Source organism: Xenopus tropicalis, chromosome 3 (genome assembly GCF_000004195.4).
Source record: "Xenopus tropicalis strain Nigerian chromosome 3, UCB_Xtro_10.0, whole genome shotgun sequence".
Classification (NCBI taxonomy): domain Eukaryota; kingdom Metazoa; phylum Chordata; class Amphibia; order Anura; family Pipidae; genus Xenopus; species Xenopus tropicalis.
The window spans coordinates 68065688-68089468 of NC_030679.2; the positions used below are offsets into that span (position 1 = coordinate 68065688).

At 39.5% G+C, this 23781-nt stretch overlaps 1 protein-coding gene across 1 annotated transcript; it reads left to right on the top strand.

Annotated features, from left to right (window-relative positions):
- The first annotated feature begins 57 nt into the window (after positions 1-57).
- cav1 (caveolin 1) lies at positions 58-23781 on the top strand. The gene is given in 3 exon segments (NM_001015750.1): positions 58-120; positions 4316-4486; positions 21891-23781. Coding segments are annotated over 3 exon segments (543 nt in total). The 5' UTR covers positions 58-90; the 3' UTR covers positions 22233-23781.

Here is a 23781-nt window from a genome sequence, read left to right on the forward strand (position 1 = left end):
TTTACACAATGCACTATCTTCCTCCCTGGAATCTTTTAAATCATAACTCCCTGAAATCTCAAACAGAGCAGCCAGCAACTGAAGAACAGCATGTCTGGTGGCAAATACATAGATGAAGAGGTAGGACTGGCCATTGCTTATAACTGGGAGTTGCTTAGCTTATGCACTGTAGTTAATCCTGGGACAGTATGCAGTGACTGCACTTTAGGTGTATACCTATATTTTGTGGTCGCATATTGCATTACATGTAACTTCCACTTACTTACATAGCAACTGGTGATAGCTACAGATTTCAGGCTCAGAACCCCCTGAAAAAATGGTACAGCCCATTTTGGACTCCCTCCCTACCCTCCCTACCAGTCTGCATGCCAAGGAAAAAGTTACCTCCTAAAAAATAACTTGATGGATAATAAATGTGTTGGGGGAGTAAGAGATGGAATGTTACTTGGCTCTGTATATAGAGTTGTGCTTGGTACTTGAATGCACTGATAACCTGCTTAAAACAAGGCTTTACACAAAGATTCACAACCTGCGGCTTCCCAGTTATTACTGACAGCTACAGACAGTGGGCTCATGCTAGGAGATGTAGTTCAGCAGCAGCTGGAAAACATATGCCAAAGCCTTTTTTTTAGGACCTTGCCATACTACAGTGCTTGGAGATTACATACCCTGTGCTAAAGAACTACTGCTGTTCACAAACAGTTACACAGTAAAATAATCACAGACTCGCACTTTATTGAAACATATCAGTTTACATATGAATACATACTATGTGTATACAGTACCATTTTAGGATGTAGGTGAGGTATGTATAGTGGTGTGTCAAAATGCCTCTGGTTAGTGGTTTTAGCTGGATTTCCACTGTACACATATGGAAAGAAGGCAGCCAGAATCATGGACCACAGCTAAAGTAACACTTTATTCACATGTACAGTCTAATAACACTATGGATGGAGGGACAGATGTGATGTACAATAATCGCAACGAGAAAAAGTTACCTATAGGTCACGTTGATCGTTTTTCACTGATAGGGCTGCTTTTGTAAGTAATTGTTACTTGAAGTTCCTAAACCTGTTTTTTTAACCTGACTGTACCTTCTCAACCTGTCAGTTATAGCTTCTAATGCTAATGGACTCCTGCTGCACAAATGTGGCAGCCCCCTCATATAGGAACATGAGGATTGGATGTGTAATGAAAAAAAGCCAAAGACAACAAAAAGACAATGTTGTTGCAAAAAGGGTTTCATTTCTGGTTGCAGTATCTCTTTAAGAAAAATGGGCCTTCAGGATGCCACTGAATGGAAGAGAAGAGTCTGATTCTAGCAATAGACAAGAAAGCACAAAAGATGTAGAAAGAGGTTACTGGGGGATGAAGGAAGCATAAAGGCATCTATTTTGAAGGAGGATATTGCATGGCAGTGTTAAGAGCCTAAACAGGAATTAAGGATCTGGTTATTAGGGGCATGTCAGGAGATGGTTTTAGCAATGCTATGTAGACATGGAGATGGCTTAATGGATTTCTGAAAAGAGCAGGAGTCAAAATGTTAGGCATCCCTCAGTGAATTAAATCGCTACTGAACCTTTAAAATTAACTATATGAATTGATTTTTAAACTAAAGTTCCATTTAATGTGCTTTTTATGATCTGCCATTTAAACTATAATCTAGGTTACTAGGTCCAATCAGTGTTTTTTAACGTCACTATGAAAGATCAATAGACAAAGGCCTAAATAGTAAAAGACAGAATTTAAAATTAAAAAAAAAAATAATTGCAAAGTGCAAAGATCAAGCACCGTCAGTATATGTCTGTGGAGGGCCTACATTGCCCACTGCAGAATTATCACATCTGCTGACTGTACATAATTATGACTTTGTTTCTTATCATTTTATGCACTTCTTTTGCTTCTTCTGAATCAATTTTATTAACCTGAATAAATTATAGGAAAAATGTGTTTTGGAAGAAAACAAGGGAGAAGTAGGACACACTGTATATAAAAGACAAAAATTGTATTGTTCAGTGCTTGGCTTGTGGCAGAGGAAAACGGGAGGTTCCCAGTTGGCAACCAGATAAATGATGTGACAGAGAAGTATAACCTGAGGATGTCCAACTTTTGTAAAATATTTCTTGGCATCGCTAATCCTGTTTTGTAGACAAAATGGTTTCATCCCAAAGGTGTGTAAAGCTGGCTATACATAACCAGATCTGGTCAGGGAGTTTGGACGATTTTGACCACACTACCTAAACATCTAAATATGTCAGGTGGGGGGGGGATCTGAACTGGCCAGTTTGCAATCCTGTTGGTTGAAGATGGTCTCTCCAGTTTGACAGTATTTCATCTGCTCATGCCTATACCAAACCATTTTATTCATCATATTATGTTATTTAGATATGGGCCCTACAGCCCTAATTGTAATAGCACATCAGACGTTACAGAAAAAGTGTCCACCACATCTGACTTAACCCTGCCCTCTTCAAACCTGAACCTGCCCCAATCCGGCCAGCTGTAATTTTTTATATACACGTGCCTGCCCCTCTCTGATATAACTGAAGTCAGCAGGGAGGGGGGAGAGCATATATAAGAGCAACAGCAGGTGGGCAAAAGAGATAATGATGTCATGGGGGGAGGGGGGCGTGGGAATAGTTTGGCCCTCCATTCACCTGCCACAAGCAAAAAAAGTGATTGGCCTGCCCAAACTCACATCACTAGTCCATGGCTACCATCCATCAGAAAGAAGCAGGGGTATAGAATGCCTTGTCTGCTTGTCACCATTCTTAATGGTACTTAAAGGAAAGGGTCCTGACTGCATGCCTGTTATTGACTAAAATTAGGAGTGAGGTCTACAGTGGACTAGTGATGTGTGGGTCAGGAAATATTCAACCCAAAATGTTAGGTCGCTAATATAAAATAGATCACTAAGTGCTCCTGCTAGGAACCTGCGGAAAAAACTGGAGCGATGCATCAACATTTTACTCCACTTTCTACTGCGGCCCCAGGCATCCCCAGTGTTAATTCCTGTTCATGCAAGCGCAATAGTGCATACCCGAGATTTTACTCTACTGCGTATGTGCAGAATGCCAAGTGCCAAGGAAGGAGATGACAGTGTGGCACTCAATTTTTTCCACAGGTTCTTTCCTAAAAGGAGCACCAGCCTAGGGAAAAAAACTTAGCAATCTATTTCACTGGGGGGATGTAATGTCCAATATGTGAATAATGGCAAACATTGTGATTCTGAGCATTTTGTTTCCCACTATGCTCAAGCCCTATTTAAAGTGAATGGGAAGAGCATTTTAAGGATTTAGCATCTTCCCATAGTGCTACAGAGTGCAGGAAGGCAGTGTGCCATTAACCTTATGGGATCTGAATATCATTTGCAATGGAATAATACATAGTACAGGTATCGGACCTCTTATACGGAAACCCATTATCCAGAAAGTTCAGAATTACGGAAAGGCCATCTCCCATAAACTCCATTTTAAACAAAGAGTTCACATTTTTGAGAATGATTTCCTTTTTCTCTGTAATAATAAAACAGAACCTTGTACTTGTTTCCAAACTAAGATATAATTAATCTATATTGGAGCCAAAACAATCCTATTGGGTTTATTTAATGTTTAAATCATTTTTTTTTTAACAGACTTAAGGTAGGAGATCCGAATTACAGAAAGACCCCTTATCTGGAAAACCCCAGGTCCCAAGCATTCTGGATAACGGGTCCCATACCTGTACCATAACCATATACACTAGAGCTTTTGAAACAAACATATTTTCTTCAGTGCAGTGCAACAGTACATTACATTTAAATGTACTTAAAACCCTTGTTTTTGTATTTACTGGTCTGGCTGTGAGGGGATTTGGGGGTTATGGTTTGATTACAGCTGGAGGATTACAGAGCTACATTTACTGGTTCGCAACAGCGCTGAGCCCTTTGGTAGTCCAGTCGAATTGCAGCCGCTTTGTACAAAGGGCAGTGAGGGCTGCAGGAATGGAGGGCGCCCTCGGGTGTGGTGCGAAAGGAAACTTTCGGGGTGTGGCAGGGGGGTTGCCTGCCTGGGAGGGGTCCGAGGGGGATCGGAATCCCCTAGGAATGAGGAATATTCCCGATCCGATGACCCCTGCTGGAGAGAGTCCGTGCTGCGGTACAGAGGGGTGTGGTGTGGTGCATGGAGCCAGTTATAAGCCAAGCCTTAGTAGCACCGTGTGAGAGGAGTAAGCGCAGCTCTGTGCCACAGCTCTCACCCCCTATTCCCATCTATGGTGGCACTGCGCTAACGCTTGTCTTTTCTCTTCTTCGCTCTCGGCCGTCCCGCTCCCCCAGGGTGTGCTCTACACCACGCCGGTTATCAGAGAGCACGGCAACATCTACAAGCCCAATAACAAGACCATGGCAGGTGAGACCCTGATGGATACAGCTGCCCGGGACGTGCACACTAAGGAGATCGATCTGGTCAACAGGGACCCCAAGCACCTGAATGACGATGTGGTGAAGGTAAGACTGGAGTTATGTGCCATGTACTGACACTAGGTTAATGTGAGAAAGTTATATTGTTACATTGACTTGTGCCAGGGAGACGTCCCTTATCTCGGGGACTATAGACTTGTTCTGCACTTTAGGCCAGTGGTTTCCAAACTTTGGGGCTGGTCATGCTAGTGGGGCGTATTTGCTCTACTATATACTTTACTCAATAAAATAAATGTAAAGGTCATTTAGGGTGAGATTTGAAGTAAACTTATATTTGGTCTTTTGGATATTCTTGTAACTATGTTTTTATAGCAGATATAGCAATGTTAATATATAGCTTCCTTCAACGTTGTTATTATCTGGAGGGGGGTAACTGTGACCCCCGTAGAGTGAACCTGAAATGATCAAGTCCCAAAACCAGTGTATAGTGAGAGTATAGCATCCCAGTATTCACAATTCATATCATCCCATTCCAAATCATAGGAGCACAAGGAGATTTAGCACACTCTGTCGGTATAACATACACAGTGCTGATAAAGCACAGGCACATCATGCAGTTAGGGCTGAAGGGTTAAAGGGAAAGGTCCCCCTGTATGACAGGCAGCAGGCCATGTAAGTTGTGACATTTTTACACTTGGCTCATTTGTTTTCCCCTCTGAGCTTGGGAACAAAATGTTTGGAAAGTTGTCAGAGAGATGTTTGTGGTTTTTGGAAAGTGAGTTGGGAAGGCTTTAAGTGAATCCACCCTTTTTCTGTCATAGTCTTATTGGATATAATAGAGGATTTTGAGGCCCCTCCCTTAAATGACCAGGTGCTAAGGAAAAATGTTCCCTTAAATCTGGGCTGCACATACTGTACTCCAGAAATCCAATAAACCGCCATCCCTAGTATGATTCATTATATTTGCCCTCCAAGTTGTTTAATATTCTCTGGGACCAAGAACTCACAGACCTATGTCCTCATGTAACTAGCTCTCTTCTCATAATGCCAACATATCACTGCCAGGTATATAGGCCATATAGAATTGTGACCATGGGGAAGAATTTTAATGTCTTCTATAAAGATACATACATAGCAGTATCCCAACACCACCATTCCTACTCAATATCTGGTACCCACAGTTGTGAGTCTTGTGCTGTCCCACAAACATTTTGGTAAATTGTACAGTATGACTTGCACACATACAGTGTGGGCTACTACAATACAGTTGTACTTGCATGGTTGGCAACAGATACGTACGATGGGATTGGGGTAGAGTGCAATTTTGTGATTGATCTGTCGTTCTGTTCCACCATGGTTGACAACTGTATCATATTTCATTTAAAACCATTGCTAGTGTAAAGCTAGCTCTTTGAGGTTCACTCTGCTGTATAAGGAGCCCTGGTGTATGCTTCAGTTAACCTATTTTTTATATTAGGGGTAACTGGAGAATATACCACAGCTGCATGTCTTTTACAGCCCAAAGATGGGTGGGGTTTCCAAAACTTCATAGTTCAGCAGCAGACATGATCTAAGGTGCTAGTGAGAATTGCAGCAAATAAATGGCCTAGTGCATGTAAATTATTCATGTACCTTTATACATTGATGCTTACATGTCAATACAAATATACTAACAATTATAACAAATTATTAGTGCTAGGCATGGTGCAAAGTGCAAAAAATGGCACAAACTCTATGTTTCTTGGATGTTTGCACCCTGGGTGGGTGGTATTTGTGGCAGATCTGCAAACGGCTTGATGTAATTAAATATAGGGAAATATGGTTCAGGACCTAAAATAAACAGCTCAGTGTCATACTAACATGATGTAATTGCAACAGGATATGACTGAATTTAACAGCACCACAATCTACTAAAAATATGGACTAACTGGGCCAAGTCAAAAATTTAGAAAGTGGGGTTTTTGGCGCACCCTAAAATTACAGGGCCCATTATTTATGCCCTCGCCATATACTAATATCTACAGTTAGTATTAGTGGTTGTATATATAGTTTATGTATGGGAGTGTATAGATTGGTAGGTGTGGGTTGTGTGTGCTGGGTTTACTTGGATGGGTTGAACTTGATGGACTCTGGTCTTTTTTCAACCCTATGTAACTATGTAACTATTTGCTGCATTTTATACTGCATTTGCATTGCAGTTTATTGTGTACCACAAAGCTGCAACATGTGTTAATTGATCTCATTTTTCTTTATGTGTCCGTGACTGAGATCAAAGTTGAATACAGACAAAAAGGGACACATTCTACTTTTTTCAGTAGAGAGAGTGTAACAACCAGAAAGGAAGAATGAGTGCATTTAACTCATGCATTTCTAATGATTTATAACAGGCCTCACTGTAATGATAAAGAGATAATTATCCATATACATATCAGCATTCTAATTATTTAAATTATTTTGTGCAGTATCTATGTAAGCTCATAAAAAAGACTTAGGGGATGATTTACCAACTCCAAAAGAGTCAGTGGTAGCTTTAAACTAAACAGTTGTTTTAGTGTAGAAATTATACAAATTGATTTGACTCAAAATATTTCATGATTTCACACATAAAGTGTCAAATCATTTAAACTTTCCTGACTGTCAGGATATGGGTTTCTGCACCTTGGCAAACTTTGAGCCTTCATTACAAATGTGAGCATGAGTTTAAACCACATTCAACAGCTTTGCTAAACTTTCCAGTGGCTAGAAGCTCATGGTGCATACCCAATGGAAAAGGCCAGCAAACTTTATCCTGTGAGATCAAGGAATTTGCTTTGGGATATCCAAAGAAGTTAGTAAAATGAATAATGCAAACCACCTGCCGAGACAGTTGAGTGGAAAACATTGCACTGACACAACATACGCAGAATATGGTGTGACTTCCAAGCACAATTTGCAGCTGCATGGAAAGTATGAAGACGCTCCCACTCTGTCAGTGTGCTGAATCTGGTCACAAGTATATGGAAACTAAATGCACATAAATCAGCTATGAAAGATACAATAAACTTGGCATTGAACCTGCTCTGTAAGCATCACATTCCATGCTGCTAGGAGGGAAACACCTTCCAGGTTTATTTTTCATGCAATGATGTGAACTTGTCACCTTGGAAAATGTTATCTCTGGATTTTTACAAAAATGCTGTTTTGTTGTCTCAGAGGAAATCCGGCAATAACCCAGTGGTAAGCATAACCCTCCCTACAGAATTTACACTGCCCTTCAGTGGAAAACAGCAGTGACCAAATGCCCCATCCTCCTGTCTTAGCTTCTAATTTTATTGATTAAATTGCCCTGTCTTGTGCATGAGGAGAGGTGAGAGATGGACCATGGCACCAAAACGCTCTATTGATCACCACTGTTCCCTCCCTAAAATGTTCATGTTCCATTACCATAATTTTATCTGCTACAATTCTGCTATGCACACAGGACCGCTGTCAAGGTGTGTCTGAACCACAGACCCCATGACAGCTGAATCCTGTCCCAAAATGCATCAGTAGGCTTATGTTCCCTTGTTAGACTGCATCACACAAGCCTAATCTTAGTACAAAAAAATTGCATTAAGTTTACATCAGGGTATACTACATTCTGAGTTATTATGAAATTAGACAGTAATATTAAAGTCAGTTAGGCATTAGCTTTGCTTACTTTGTTGCAGGTTAGATCATGAAATCAAATATCCGGGCCAAGCATTTTTACATTATGTGGGTGTCCTTCACTATACGTTTGTAGCTGTCTGACACTCACTTTTTCATAAGGCCATGCAATTCTTGCAGGGAAATTACTCTAGTTATGTTATCTTTATTATTAGAATCCCTTCCCACACACTGCTTTGCTCTCTCCTCTTTCTTGGTGAAAGGATTTAGTTGCCTTATTCAGTATATGCACAATGGATTACTGTTTGACAATCATCTGTTTAAAACAGTAACTTCACTCAGTACACAGGTGGCAATGTATTACTTTAAAAACTTGACATGGTAAAATGTTTCTTTGGTTTCACGGGCAAATTGCAACTGGAAAATAAAATTTTTGTTACATTCTTTCCCAGTGTCACACAAGTGTGTCACTGAGTGGAAATAACTGCTATGTAAGTAATTATGCCTCTGCCTAGAACAATGGGCCATGAAAGCAGTTATGTCAACTTCCCACTCTACAGCTGTAATGTGAAATTCCACATCATGCCTTTGACATGGCAGAGAATGACTGTTGCAGCATAAAAGCTTACCTACAGGAAAGAAGCAAATGATGTACTTTAAGGTTAATGTCACACATGCCATTTTTTCTGCCACTGCAGAAAACCACTTGCAAAAAATCACCTTACGACTTCTGGCGCCTACTGCCCTTAGCTACAATGGCATCTGCCTGTACACACAGGGCAGATGTTGGCTGAAAAATGCACACCAGCATTTCTGTTGTCCTGCGTGCATAATTATGGATGATATTGTAATCAGTGGCTCTGAGGAGCAGCAGTCATGGGCTTTAGTAACATTTCATTAGCCTTAGAGACATCAGGTCATTGGTGCTGCTGTGAATTCAATCTCTCATTTGCAGGGAATTGCTGTTGCAGGGACCTGGTGTAAAGGGTAGAATTGTATTTACCTCTAAACTGTTTCTTTCTTCACATAGATGTCCCCTTTTAATGTGCTGGTGCTCGCTCTGGGCATTCTATAAGCCAGGAATTCATAACATATGAGTCAGAGCAACCAAAATAGACCCTGTGTTGTTTAGGGCGGGTCTCCATAATCCCCTATATATCAGAAAAACCTGCAATAAGCAATTTAAAATGAGACAACATAATGAATTCTAAACCAGTCTTTTCTATGGAGCTGATTCCCAGATTTTATCAAGCAATCAGATTTTATAAGAAGTTAAGAAACACTGCCATAGGCCGTTGTGTTTGGCCCTGAAAAATTACTGCTGCTCCAAAAGCCAAAGCATTTTAGTGTGTTTTCTAATACTGTCATTTGTTTGTGGAGAGCAGGCAAGACAAGAATTTTAATCAAACCAAATTGGAAAATATGAATTGCAAGGGGTTTTGCTAACAAAACTATATTCAAGGCATCACATACAATGTAAAAGAATGCACTGGTGTTTACAATGATTTAGACATGTAAATATATATTGTCCCTTAAAACAATTTCTATAAATAAGGTCAGCCATCAGGTAAACTGACTCCATTGTTACTTTCATTTCTGTTTGTGAAGTGGCCATGTATATTAGGCATTGCTAGTAAATAGCATCTTGCACTATTAGTAAGTCTGACAAGTGATTGTTGGCTTAAGAAACATCATTAAAGCCCATGATTAGAGAATGCTAAAGGCTTAATTAGGCTCAGTCTCCCCAAAATGATATATCAGTATATGACCTAAAAGTACAAATAAATACAATATAATATACATCTTTTAATGTGTACTTGAAATAACTAAAATTTGTTGATTAAGTATATACAGTGGCTTGCAAAAGTATTCGGCCCCCTTGAACTTTTCCACATTTTGTCACATTACAGCCACAAACATGAATCAATTTTTATTGGAATTCCACGTGAAAGACCAATACAAAGTGGTGTACACGTGAGAAGTGGAAGGAAAATCATACATGATTCCAAACATTTTTTACAAATAAATAACTGCAAAGTGGGGTGTGCGTAATTATTCAGCCCCCTTTGGTCTGAGTGCAGTCAGTTGCCCATAGACATTGCCTGATGAGTGCTAATGACTTAATAGAGTGCACCTGTGTGTAATCTAATGTTAGTACAAATACAGCTGCTCTGTGACGGCCTCAGAGGTTGTCTAAGAGAATATTGGGAGCAACAACACCATGAAGTCCAAAGAACACACCAGACAGGTCAGGGATAAAGTTATTGAGAAATTTAAAGCAGGCTTAGGCTACAAAAAGATTTCCAAAGCCTTGAACATCCCACGGAGCACTGTTCAAGCAATCATTCAGAAATGGAAGGAGTATGGCACAACTGTAAACCTACCAAGACAAGGCCATCCACCTAAACTCTCAGGCCGAACAAGGAGAGCGCTGATCAGAAATGCAGCCAAGAGGCCCATGGTGACTCTGGGGGAGCTGCAGAGATCTACAGCTCAGGTGGGGGAATCTGTCCATAGGACAACTATTAGTCGTGCACTGCACAAAGTTGGCCTTTATGGAAGAGTGGCAAGAAGAAAGCCATTGTTAACAGAAAACCATAAGAAGTCCCGTTTGCAGTTTGCCACAAGCCATGTGGGGGACACAGCAAACATGTGGAAAAAGGTGCTCTGGTCAGATGAGACCAAAATGGAAGTTTTTGGCCAAAATGCAAAACGCTATGTGTGGCGGAAAACTAACACTGCACATCACTCTGAACACATCATCCCCACTGTCAAATATGGTGGTGGCAGCATCATGTCCTGGGGGTGCTTCTCTTCAGCAGGGACAGGGAATCTGGTCAGAGTTGATGGGAAGATGGATGGAGCCAAATACAGGGCAATCTTGGAAGAAAACCTCTTGGAGTCTGCAAAAGACTTGAGACTGGGGCGGAGGTTCACCTTCCAGCAGGACAACGACCCTAAACATAAAGCCAGGGCAACAATGGAATAGTTTAAAACAAAACATATCCATGTGTTAGAATGGCCCAGTCAAAGTCCAGATCTAAATCCAATCGAGAATCTGTGGCAAGATCTGAAAACTGCTGTTCCCAAACGCTGTCCATCTAATCTGACTGAGCTGGAGCTGTTTTGCAAAGAAGAATGGGCAAGGATTTCAGTCTCTAGATGTGCAAAGCTAGTAGAGACATACCCTAAAAGCCTGGCAGCTGTAATTGCAGCAAAAGGTGGTTCTACAAAATATTGACTCAGGGGGCTGAATAATTACGCACACCCCACTTTGCAGTTATTTATTTGTAAAAAATGTTTGGAATCATGTAGGATTTTCGTTCCACTTCTCACGTGTACACCACTTTGTATTGGTCTTTCACGTGGAATTCCAATAAAATTTATTCATGTTTGTGGCTGTAATGTGAAAAAATGTGGAAAAGTTCAAGGGGGCTGAATACTTTTCCAAGCCACTGTAGCTATTCTGGTTTTTCTGCCTTTTGTTTTGCTCATACCTGCCTACTTCTTACAGTCTTTGCAAGACTTCAATTACAAATTAAAAAATTAAAGACAAATGCACTGGATATTTTCCTTTCTCATTTGAATGCAAAAGCTTATGATAAAATACAATAGAATTAATGCAATATGTGATAATGAAAACGTGCCTACATGCTGTAGGGAAAATAAAATTATTTTATTTTTAAAGAAAATATTTAAGGGCTTTACTGCACAGCCTGAACATTTTTAGAAGTACTTTTTGCTGGCATCATACCATAGGAATGAAATAATCAAGATGAGGCCTCTGGGAATCAGACAAATGTGTTACAATCAGGGCATTCCATGAATTTCCAAATTATGCCGATTATTGAAATAATTTAGAAACATAAGCCTGAAGGCCATTAAGGGTGACATTTAGGGTGACTGCTGATTTGCTCCACTGCTCTGAAAGAAGAGATGACTGCCAAAGGCTAAACAGGAACCCAAAACAAGTCCTTGTGGTTCAACAATTTTTATGTGTACACCCCCTTCAAAGCCATGACAGTAAACACAAAAAAGCAAACTATTAAATCTACTGTGTATAAAATTAATTATCAGTATTTAACACCATTAACATACCTATATTATTCCACCCCAGATAACCCCTCATCCACTCCTGATCCAGAGCATACTTTCTGGTATCCTTTTTTTTGGGGGGGGGGGCTGTGATTTGGTACTATTGGTACTGTTTGTTCCATAATGCATGGTTTAGGGGCAAAAGTAAATCTGTATGTATAGTGGATGCTATGCTATAGCAATATAACCATTAAAGTGTTATGGATTGTGGAGAAGTAATAAGTTGCCTGTCTGACAATAGACATTTCTACTGCTTTTGACATTTGATAAATGAAATATAAAAGCGTACTACTAAATAGGATATATTTTCCCTTTAACTATTTCAGGCATAGCAGTAATGTTGTTTATCTCAGAAGAGGTTGATATGGGAACCATTTTTTCTACTTTCAGCCCACCCTTTACCCAGTAAAATGTTAAGAAATTTTAATTGCTGTACAATTACTCATATGTTAACTAGAGGTTTGTAACTGTCTAAGGAGCATTTAAGGCTTAGTATATGTTTTGTTTTCTGTTCTTGCAAAGTGATAAGGGAATTTTGGATGGAGGAGATGAACATTCCATAACAGCTTAAGGTGAAAGTATTGCATTCTTCATGAAGGCAGATAAGGAATGAATTTCGCACTTAGAGATCACTGACAAATATTTCTGTAGCAAGGGAAGGGCTAGAGAGAAGTCTTAATAATTATAAAAGTAAATACCTTAAGTGACAAAATATCATAATAAACGCAACTCTTCAAAAATATTTATCTTCTTTGTAGAACATTGTTAAACTCATCCAAAATAGATAATTTAGATGTACACACAGAATGAATTATTTGTTATATCTTGAGTGAAAAATATTACCAAAGGTTAGGAAGAGATTTTTCTGTGTTTGAAGAACAGTTGCTATATGTGGCTAACCCTGGAGTGGTGGGGAAACCTGCCAGTCAATCTTGCTTTTCTGGAGCAAAAAGTAAAAAAATAAGATTTAAAAAAAAAAAAACAAAAAAAACTCTTAGCTTAAGGCTGATGGCGCAAGAACAAATTTGCACTGCTTTTTCCCATTCATTTGAATGGGAACTGGAATGTTAACACTCAAGTAGAGCCTTTTGGGCTGATAAATGCTGCTCCATTTCCCAACCATTTAAAGTGAAAGGGAGACATACGTGCTTATGTGTGAAACCAGGAAATAAAGAATGTGTCCACAGAGGGTGACAAGTGGTGAGATGTCACCCACCAAATTATTGCTTTCCTTTATTAAACCTTCCTCTGCAAAAAATATATGACAACTCCAGGAGCACTCCAAAGGCCTCTCCAACTCACAACTGCACCTGCCTGTGTCCTTGGCTCAAAAACACACCATAGGTTTGGAGGCATCATAGTGTTGGCAGTTGCAAAGAAAAGAAACTGAACAAGTGTGAGATGCTGAGATAGGTGCAATAGTGAGATGCCCCAGTGGTGCAATTTGGGAGTAGGTAGGGAGGCCTTTGGAGTGGGCCTTGGGTGTTGGTATCTCTTCAAACCCAACATGCCTTGTCATAAAAAAAGACTCTGAGACAAGGTTCTCCCTGAAAGGCTGAGACATTTATTAGACACACAAAATAAAAGTCTTGTGGAAGCAGTCTCTATAGCACACCGACCAAGGCTACAACATGTGATAAGACAGGCTTCAAAACAATATAACTGTGGTCCATCCCTCTATAAGTTTCATATACGTGGCAGTTTCCACAAAAGGGATACTATCCTTAAAGTAATTTCCATATAAGACTAGATTATTTGTTTTACAAACTGTTGTTGAAAGCATACAACCATATCAAACTTAAAGTGATACTGACACCAAAAAATTTCTTATAGAAATATGAACCTACTTCCAAACCTACCTATAGGTCATGTTGACAGTTTTTTTCTAAAATTCCTGTTTCTCTACATAAATCCTACTGAAGATCCTCAACCCGACTGTGTGGCAACCCGACTGTAGCTTCTCAATCTGTCAAAAGGACTACGTCATAAACCTGGAAGAGGGGAACAAACATGGCTGCTCCGTGGGTCTGTAATTCGTGCTACCATAATTATGAAGCGAAAAAACTTTGCAGATTAAGTTTATAAGGAATTCAAAGCTGATACAAATTAAAACACAACAGCAGGTGTAAAAAATTTTTTTAAGTGGCTGTCAGTATCACTTTAAGGTTTCTTGTAAAAAAGAGGAATTAGATGTGTTTTGTTTTGATGGTATTTTTTGTGTAGGTGGGGGTGTGTAGAGTAATACCTATAGACTGACTAAACATTTCCAACACCTAAATAAAATGGTATAGAATTCATAGTTGTTACATTACTGCTTTTACGCATGCATTTTTTAAAACTCTTTTTGCATGTGTATGTTATTAGTATCTATTTTGCTATGTAAGCAGCGGTATTATTTAACAAAGGGCTTATCAAGCAGAAGTATATTTTAATATGGTATTACAGTGGAGGAGGATTTTGTGGAATCAAATTTTTGATCTGCATTACATGACTTTTTATTCTTTTGCTGGAGAGATGAAAGAAATTCTTTTTATTATTCTTCCAACAAAGTAAGGTGATATGCCGATTAAGAACTAGTCTGTTTGTTTAGTTATGGGGATAGATGAATCATTCCCTAATCAAATACATTATATAATAGCAGACTAACATTTTTACCTAATTTATTCATTTGATGGATATATTGATAAAATGATATTACTGCCTCTGGGCTTTTCCAGGCTTTCCTATTGTAACTTTAAGTGCTTCCAGCCTTATTTCTAGCACTGCACAGTCATACATCTTATTCCCATAATCCCTTATCTCATCCCAAAGCAAAAGCTACCAACAATTAAAAATTATTTCAAGTACAACGTTGCCTCTGGACAGATCTGTTCCAATTATATAGCAGGATTATTAGTCTTTTTAAGTTCTTATCTTGGTGTATATGGTATATGGCATATATTACAGAGCAGAAGCAGGCACTGGAAATTGCTTTTTAGACATGGCTTTAAATATTAGTAATAATTATTAAAAAATAATTCATTTGAATAATAATTATTATTAATCTTTTTATTTATTAAAATAAATCGGTGATAAGAATAGGTACCAGCACAGAAAGTGATGCAAGTGGGGGACAAGCCACTCGTGTTTATTTCGTCAAGCGAGCCCCTTCGTCAGGTGGATGCATACCAGAAATTTGGTGTATTTGGCTTGCTTAAAGTCTCTGAAGAGTTAATCTCCTACCCAGGGCCGGAACTAGGGGTAGGCAGAAGAGGCAGCTGCCTAGGGCGCAACGATTGGGGGGCGCCAGAAAGGAGCCTCTCCTGCCTACCCCTAGTCTGTGCTGTGCTCTGGTTTCATTGCCTCCGCCGCTTGTCATTACGCGGCGGGGGTAATGAACTATTGGTTCGCATCTCACCCCCCCCACGCCGAACTGCGCATGGGCGCCAATAGGGGGGGGTGCGATGCAGGTGCATGGGCGAGATGGCCGACCGGGTTGCCTAGGGCGCCCGGTCGGCTCGGCCCGCCCCTGCTCCTACCACTGTTTCCCTGATAGAGCAACCATGATACTTGATAGCTGTAATGTCCTCCCTATCAGGCAGCCTGCCCTCTGTACTGATACAACCAATATTTAAAAGCTGGCTGTGGCCTCTTGGAATAAAATAAACACATAATCAAATATATGACTAATTGCTGGAACACTATCTATAACTATTTTCTGAATGAAGAATTTTTCCAAATATGTGCCCTTTTACATCTTTTGCCCTACCATTTTATGATTGTCCTTGTGTTCCTTCAGAGGTCACCTGACAGGAAATGATGCAGCTGAAACTGTAAAAATGAGAGCAAAAAATATGACTACCGTATATACTCGAGTATAAGCCGAGTTTTTCAGCACGAAAAATGTGCTGAAAAACTAAGCCTCGGCTTATACTCGAGTATAAGTGCTCCCAGTACCGCTCCCCGTACTGCTCCCAGTACCGCTCCCCATTGCGTCTTCTGTCTCTGCTGGCAGGTGTGACGGAGGACGCAGCGGGGGGGCCGGGTCAATGCAGGGGGGGCGCACGAACGGCACTAATGCGCGCGCGCACATTCGGCGCGCTCTGACACTGCTCTGACATTCGCGCGCACCCCCGCCTCCCCGTGCGCAAATGTCAGAGCAGTGTCAGAGCGCGCCGAATGTGCGTGCGCGTTAGTGCCAAAAGGAGTCACCTTTTTGTGATAGAGCGCGCCAATGACTAGCTGCAACTCGGTCATCAGTTCTAGTGGGTGCCAGCTGCTGAAATGGTGTGTGTGTATGAACGCTTACATTGTAGCAGTTGGATTCAGATCTAGTTCTGTGAGTTTGGATAGTGCAGGAAACATGGGGTCAGTAGTGCTTTGCTAGGACTCCCTGGTATGCCAATGCCGTGCATTCACCCGGCCCCCCCGCGGGGAGCGGTACTAGCGGTACTGGGAGCAGTATGGGGAGCGGTACTGGGAGAAGTAAGGGGAGCGGTACTGGGAGAAGTATGGGGAGCGGTACTGGGAGAAGTATGGGGAGCGGTACTGGGAGCAGTATGGGGAGCGGTATTGGGAGAAGTATGGGGAGCGGTACTGGGAGAAGTATGGGGAGCGGTACTGTGAGCGGTACTGGGAGCAGTATGGGGAGGGGTACGGGGAGCAGTATGGGGAGCGGTACTGGGAGCAGTATGGGGAGCGGTACTGGGAGCAGTATGGGGAGCGGTACTGGGAGAAGTATGGGGAGCGGTACTGGGAGAAGTATGGGGAGCGGTACTGGGAGCAGTATGGGGAGCGGTACTGGGAGCAGTATGGGGAGCGGTACTGGGAGCAGTATGGGGAGGGGTACGGGGAGCAGTATGGGGAGCAGTACTGGGAGCAGTATGGGGAGGACATACCTTTCCTACCCTAGGCTTATACTTGAGTCAATAAGTTTTTCCAGTTTTCTTAGGTAAAATTAGGTACCTTGGCTTATATTCGGATCGGCATATACGGTATATTGATTTTGCGGATGTAATCTATGTGTGCCCTAGGTTAAGATGTAAGCACAGGCCCTTATAGGAGCCAGAGGGTGGCCTTTAGTACATACAGTGTTATTGTTTCTTTACGGGATTGTCAAATGGCACATACTACTAGAAAAATATTAGTATTTCGTAAAAAGGCTTTATTTACATGAAACAGTTCAGGGTTATAAATTTCCTTTAAAGGAGAACTAAACCTTAAAAATGAATATGGCTAGAAATGCCATATTTTATATACTAAACTGACTGCACCAGTCTAAAGTTTCAGCATCTCTATAGTAGTAATTATCTAGGTCTTTGGATTCTGTTAGAACTGTCCGGGACAGTGTACATGCTCAGTGGGCTCTGGGAAGCTGTTGAGACGCTGAACTTAGGGGTCATTGCAAATTATCAAGCAGAAAATTAGGTTGGTCAGTTATATAAGCTGATGTTACAGGGCTGGTTTCTGATCTTCAATGTAGGAATTATCAGTACAGGTATGGGACCCCTTATCTGGAAACCCGTTATCCAGAAAGTTCCAAATTACGGAAAGGCCATCTCCCATAGACTCCATTCTAAGCAAATAATTCTAATTTTTAAAAATGATTTCCTTTTTCCCTGTAATAATAAAACAGTAACTTGTATTTGATCCCAACTAAGATATAATGAATCCTTATTGGAGGCAAAACAAGCCTATTGGGTTTATTCAATATTTAAATGATTTTTAGCAGACTTAAGTCATGGAGAAATATCCCTTATCCAGAAAACCCTAGGTCCAGAGCATTCTGGATAATAGGTCCCATACCTGTATTAATTTCTAATTAGTCTTATATAGTGACATTTACATTCTATATACAGTATATTGTGAGTCGTCCCCTAAGTTCAGGTAAGTGACAGTAGCACAGAGCATGTGCAGGGAATCAGCAGAAAAGAAGATGGGGAGCTACTGGGGCATCTTTGGAGACATAGATCTTCCCTGCTAATTGGCAGTGGTTGCCTTGGGCTGGTACAGAAGCACAAAACATAATGTACAACATTTCTAGCCTACTTCTTTAGACAGGCTTTGTTCTATTAAAACCACCATGGCATATCTTCAAGAAATTGCTACACATGCACTGGCAGTTTGTACACATGAATTAATGAGTTTACAAAACTACAAAGCATTCATTTATACATAAATAAACACAGTACGTTGGGGGTCACTTGCTTCACAAATGAATGGCTTTTTTATTAAAAGCCAGTGGTGGCCCTCAACAAAACAATGACACCACTAGGTCTCTTACAGTTAAAACATGGGGCCCCTGCTCCTTAACACATGGGGTATTATATTTGATAATTCTGAGTGCAAAGCTTTTGTATGAATAGCTTATACTGCTCAAAGTTACAGTTGTATCCATTTTAATAATATATATTTAGCATTCATTGTCACAGTTTAAACTACATAATAACAGTTTTAGTATCAAGGTTTGTTGTACTGGTATGGGATCTGTTATCCGGAAACTCATTGTCCAAAAAGCTCTGAACTAAGGGATGGCCATAGACTCAATTTTAATCATATAATTCAAATTTTTAAAAATGGTTTCCCCTTTTTCTGTAATAATAATAATAACAATAAAACAGCCCATTGTACATGATCCCAATTAAGATATGATTGTTTTGCCTTCAATAAAGATTACTTATATTTTTAGCAGATCCAAATTTTTAGATCCAAATTACAGAAATACCCCTTATCTGGAAAACCCCACATCCCAAGCATTTTTGATAACAGGTCCCATACATGTATCATCAGGCCCACATCCAAACAGCTTGCTAATATGCCAATAGTTTTATTTAACATTATACCAGGACATTTTAAACAGAATGAGTCTTCAGAAAGATGTGTCTCCAACATAAATACAACCATTTCCTCAATGAAAGTCAAGGGGCTCGTTATAATTTTTCTTTTTTTTCACAAAGGAGGATGGTGGGGTTCAGAGAGTTCCGAGTGTATCTCAAGGACGTGCATTTGCAAACAGTCACACATATTTCAACAGACAGAAACAGAGCAATAAAAACAATTCACTTGCACTTGCAGCTTTTGAAATATTTAGGCTTTATTCTAACTGAGACTCAGAGGATTTTAAGTCAAAATTTCAAAAGATTTATTAGAAAAATAGATGTTTTTACCTCAGATTGAAAAATTGTTCATTTTTTTTATGTCTCTTTGAATATATGGTTATTACTGCCCTACAGTCCAAATGCATTCTATAATGTTCGTTTAACTGTATTAAACTGATAGATTTAGAGTCTGTACACGAGTAAGCAAATGGTATTTTGTGATGATTATATTGTAGTGTTGCTGAAAATCCATCATTAAAATGCAGCCGACAGTTCTGAGGGCCCTGTCTGCCTGAATGATATTACGATTTTTAATAAATTGGAAAATGTAAAACTTTCTTACTAATAAAACATCACTAGCAATTCAGAGAAATAATTCATGTAAGAATTCCTTTGATGTAATTCCCAAGAAATGACAGCTACCTCTCCCAGTGTAGCAGCTTGTTTTATACTATTCACTTTCTATATCAAATTTCAATAATTTCACTAAAATTCCTCCCATAGCTAATGGGCAAAATGGATCTTCATATGATGATTATGTTGGCGTTAGCACCTGTGCTGATTGGGGTGATGCCCTGAGACCAATTTTTCCTTAACCAGTTGAAGGATGCTCATTTCTGTAATTCATCCTGAAAAATGTTATCAAACTAAAGATTTGATGGGTAGAGAATATATATGTAAATGCTAAAACAGTCTATCCAAGATATCTCTTTAAAATTAGTAGGAAGAAAATCATTTCCAATAGAATGTAGCTCCCTAGTGCAGAAGAAGCTTATTAGCAATTCTATTTGCTATATAGGTTTACTTATTTAATATGAGATGAGGCAAACTTTGGTAGATTATAGCAGAAATATGATTTAATGATTTCCTGCTGTATAATTTGAAAACACAAATCCGTAACCTTTGAAACAGCTATCAGAAAAGAACATTTGAAATGTTATGATCATAAAATGAATGGCTGGGATGTGTTAACATTATTAGCGGATATTGTATTTACTCATCCATCATGATGAAAATGTTATTTTTTTTCCTGGAACAAAGCTATAGCTTTGTCTCCGGCACTAAAACCAAACTCTGAATAAGTCTTCTTGTGCAAATAATGTTTTATAGCTTCAAGAGAAATTCCATCATCCCTCCCAAACCTGCTCTGTGCTGCAGCTTGCCCTCTTTAGCTCAGTAACATAGCAGATTATTATGAAAAAAATATGCCACTTGATTCTTTGTAAGTTTGTCTTATTAGGATGGATGCATCTACAGGGCTGGGGCCCATTTAGGGAAGTTATCTTTATCCAGAGTAAATCTAATTGGCTTTTACATCACCATTACACCACCAATGCTTTAAAGGAACAGTAACACCAAAAAATAAAAGAGCTTTAAAGTAATAAAAATATAATGCACTGTTGCCCTGCACTGGTAAAACTGGTGTGTTTGCTACAGTAACACTACTATAATTTATATAATAAGCTGCTTTGTAGCCATGGGGGCAGCCATTCAAGCTGGAAAAAAGGAGAAAAGGCACAGGTTACATAGCAGATAACAGATAAGTTCTGTAGAGTACAATAGTGTTTTATCTGTTATCTGCTATGTGCCTGTGCCTTTTCTCCTTTGAATGGCTGCCCCCATGGCGACACAGCAGCTTATTTATATAAATTATAGTAGACTTTCTGAAGTAAACACACAACTTTTACAAGTGCCGGGCAGCAGCACATTATATTTTAGTTAGTTTTATACACTTTCATTTTTTGGTGTTACTGTTCCTTTAAAATGTGTAAAAAATTCCTTGCTAAGATTTTAGGATAGCATCTAACCATATACCTTATAAAGATAACTACTGGAGCATGATGGCTATGATCACTATCATGTTAGGCATCATCATTTTGATAAGGCGGTTCACAAAGATTTAATATTTAATTTAATTTTGCAGCAAAATACCTCAACGCATCATAGTAATGATTGTGGTTCAGAAAACAAAGAAGATAATAAAAGAACTAGGAATATAACAAGATAGTTATGTTATAGTAACTATGACTTTGCAGACTATTCCTTCACAAATTTTGAGAAAAACATGATATCAAAATTACATCCAATTGCAGAATAAATAATGCATATTAGCTGATTCAGAGATCTTCTTTAATGGGTGTAAGTGGATAGGTCATTCACTTTAGCCTGTTTCTTAGCTCTTGTGGTGAGAGGGGAAGAAAAGGCATGAGTTCCTTATAACTTGCTTTTGAACCCTTGCTCCCTTCTCCATGTATAGAGCAGTAGGTGGTAAAACACACAGGTATGTGCTTTGGTCCCAAAGTATCAGTGCACAGATAAAAAATGAAAAAACAGCAGCACTCCGGTTGTGTTGAAAAAAATGTGACTTTTACTCAAGTGCACAAGTATCAGTGCACATCACTCATCTTTGCTGGGTGGAGGCCAGGAGGGATCTCTTAACCCAATGTCATCCAATCCTGGTAGTATATGTGTATACATATATGACCCAACCTTATCTTTAATCATAACCCCCTTGATGGAATTGGCTTTGAATAGATAAATAAAAGCACTGACATACTTTCAGCCTAAGGTGACCAGATTATTCAACCACTTTATTAATCTTGAATCTAAAGCCACTCCTTGTACTTCTGTATAGTTGCATTCTATCTGTATTAAGCTGAGGGAAACTCATGTCTGTTGTGTTTTTGTTGCAGATCGATTTTGAAGATGTGATTGCCGAACCAGACGGGACACATAGCTTCGATGGCATCTGGAAAGCAAGCTTCACTACATTCACTGTCACAAAGTACTGGTTCTATCGGCTGCTGACTACAATCTTTGGCATTCCACTTGCACTTATCTGGGGCATCTACTTTGCCATCCTCTCCTTCCTGCACATATGGGCAGTGGTGCCATTCATGCGAAGCTACTTGATTGAGATTCAATGTATCAGCCGAGTCTATTCCATTGGTATCCACACCTTCTGTGACCCATTGTTTGAAGCCATGGGCAAAGCACTCAGTTTTATTAAGATTTCTGTACGCAAAGAAATGTAGGTGGTTATTACTGAGAGCAGAGAGTCATATTTTATGTGTTAGGGTTTTTTTTTAAAGCAGCAACATTATTTGAGCACTGAAGCGAGATCAAAGAATCACTAGATGAGTTTATATCCCTATGCAAATTATTTATCCCTGCAGACTTGTATAAGCCTTTAGGAAGTCTGCACATTGTGAAATAGATCTGATTTTGTTGGTTTAATGTGAAATACTGCATATATGTTAGCCACCCACATGTATTTCTTCTGTTGGACTAGCACAAAGCAGCCCTTTTCTAACACTATAATGCTGATGACTTTATTTTTGGAGCAAATGTATTAAGCATTGCAGTGGGGTGAACGTTACAGCCTGGCAAGCTGGGAGAGAATGTTCTTTTCCCATTGTATAATCTGCTAACTGCTGTCATTTACTTCACTGGCTTGATTTTACAGCCAACAGTGCAAGCAAATAGCTGCATTAAAGAGACATTCTCGTTGTGTGTAAATAACCTATATATGAAAGACTTTACTGAAAAGCCTTCTTTTTTTGGCAAAATCGTTGCTGCAAACAACTGTTTCAGATTCTCCTAATAAAGGGAGAATAATAAGCAGACTACATGTTAGTATCACTTGTGAGACTTTACTGCTTGGCAACAGCATTCACATACAAACGTCATATTTTTTTCCCAAAATAGGGAAAGGGCATCCTTGGCTTCCCACCCTCTACAGTGAGTAATGGTTTTAGGGCAGGGTAAATGGTGCACTTGCTTGGCCAGAACTTTACTAAAAGAACAAACTACATAGTATACACAGTGTAGCAACTGTTTGATTGCACATCAAGATGCTGTTAATCTTCAACATCCAGCATTCCATACACAGCCAGAGCCAGGCAGGGGAAAGCTAGGAGTTGTAGTGCAACAACAGCTAGAGGATCACAGGTTAGATAACACTGATTTACATAGTTCTGTTTCTTAAGTGGGAATTAGGGATCCAAACCTTCCTCTGCTGACCAGGCTTTCATCTTTTTTCATATCTGGCCCTTTACAATATCACAATAGTTAATGTGAAATATGGATTTATATACTGAATAAAATGTATTTAGTTACTGAAATAATAGCTAACCTGTGGCTCCTACACCATTCGCTACACATATTTTAGCAAATCAGCAGCAGCAGTAGAACCACATGTCAAAGATTCTTGAAAGGAATCAATTACTATAGTATACTGCTAGCAAAGTGAACTCATAAAGGATATGGCACATTCCCATAGTCTTTACATTGTGAACAGTGTTCCCTCTGGCATTCATAGCCAAAACATACATAAAGCTCCCAGCATCCACAACCACCTGCTACTGCTGGTTGCAAATGTACATACCTTCTTTAATATATGACTTTGCTTACTAAAGCAGATTCTGTATCTTTTTATCATGCCTGCTTCTTTGTAAAAGATTGTGTTTATTCATCCTGTTGCATTTACAGCAATCACACTGAGTAATGAATACTGTGTAAAGTTTTACATGCCACTGCTTTCATTGGTTATTACTGTCTCATTAAAAAATGTTGTGACTTTCA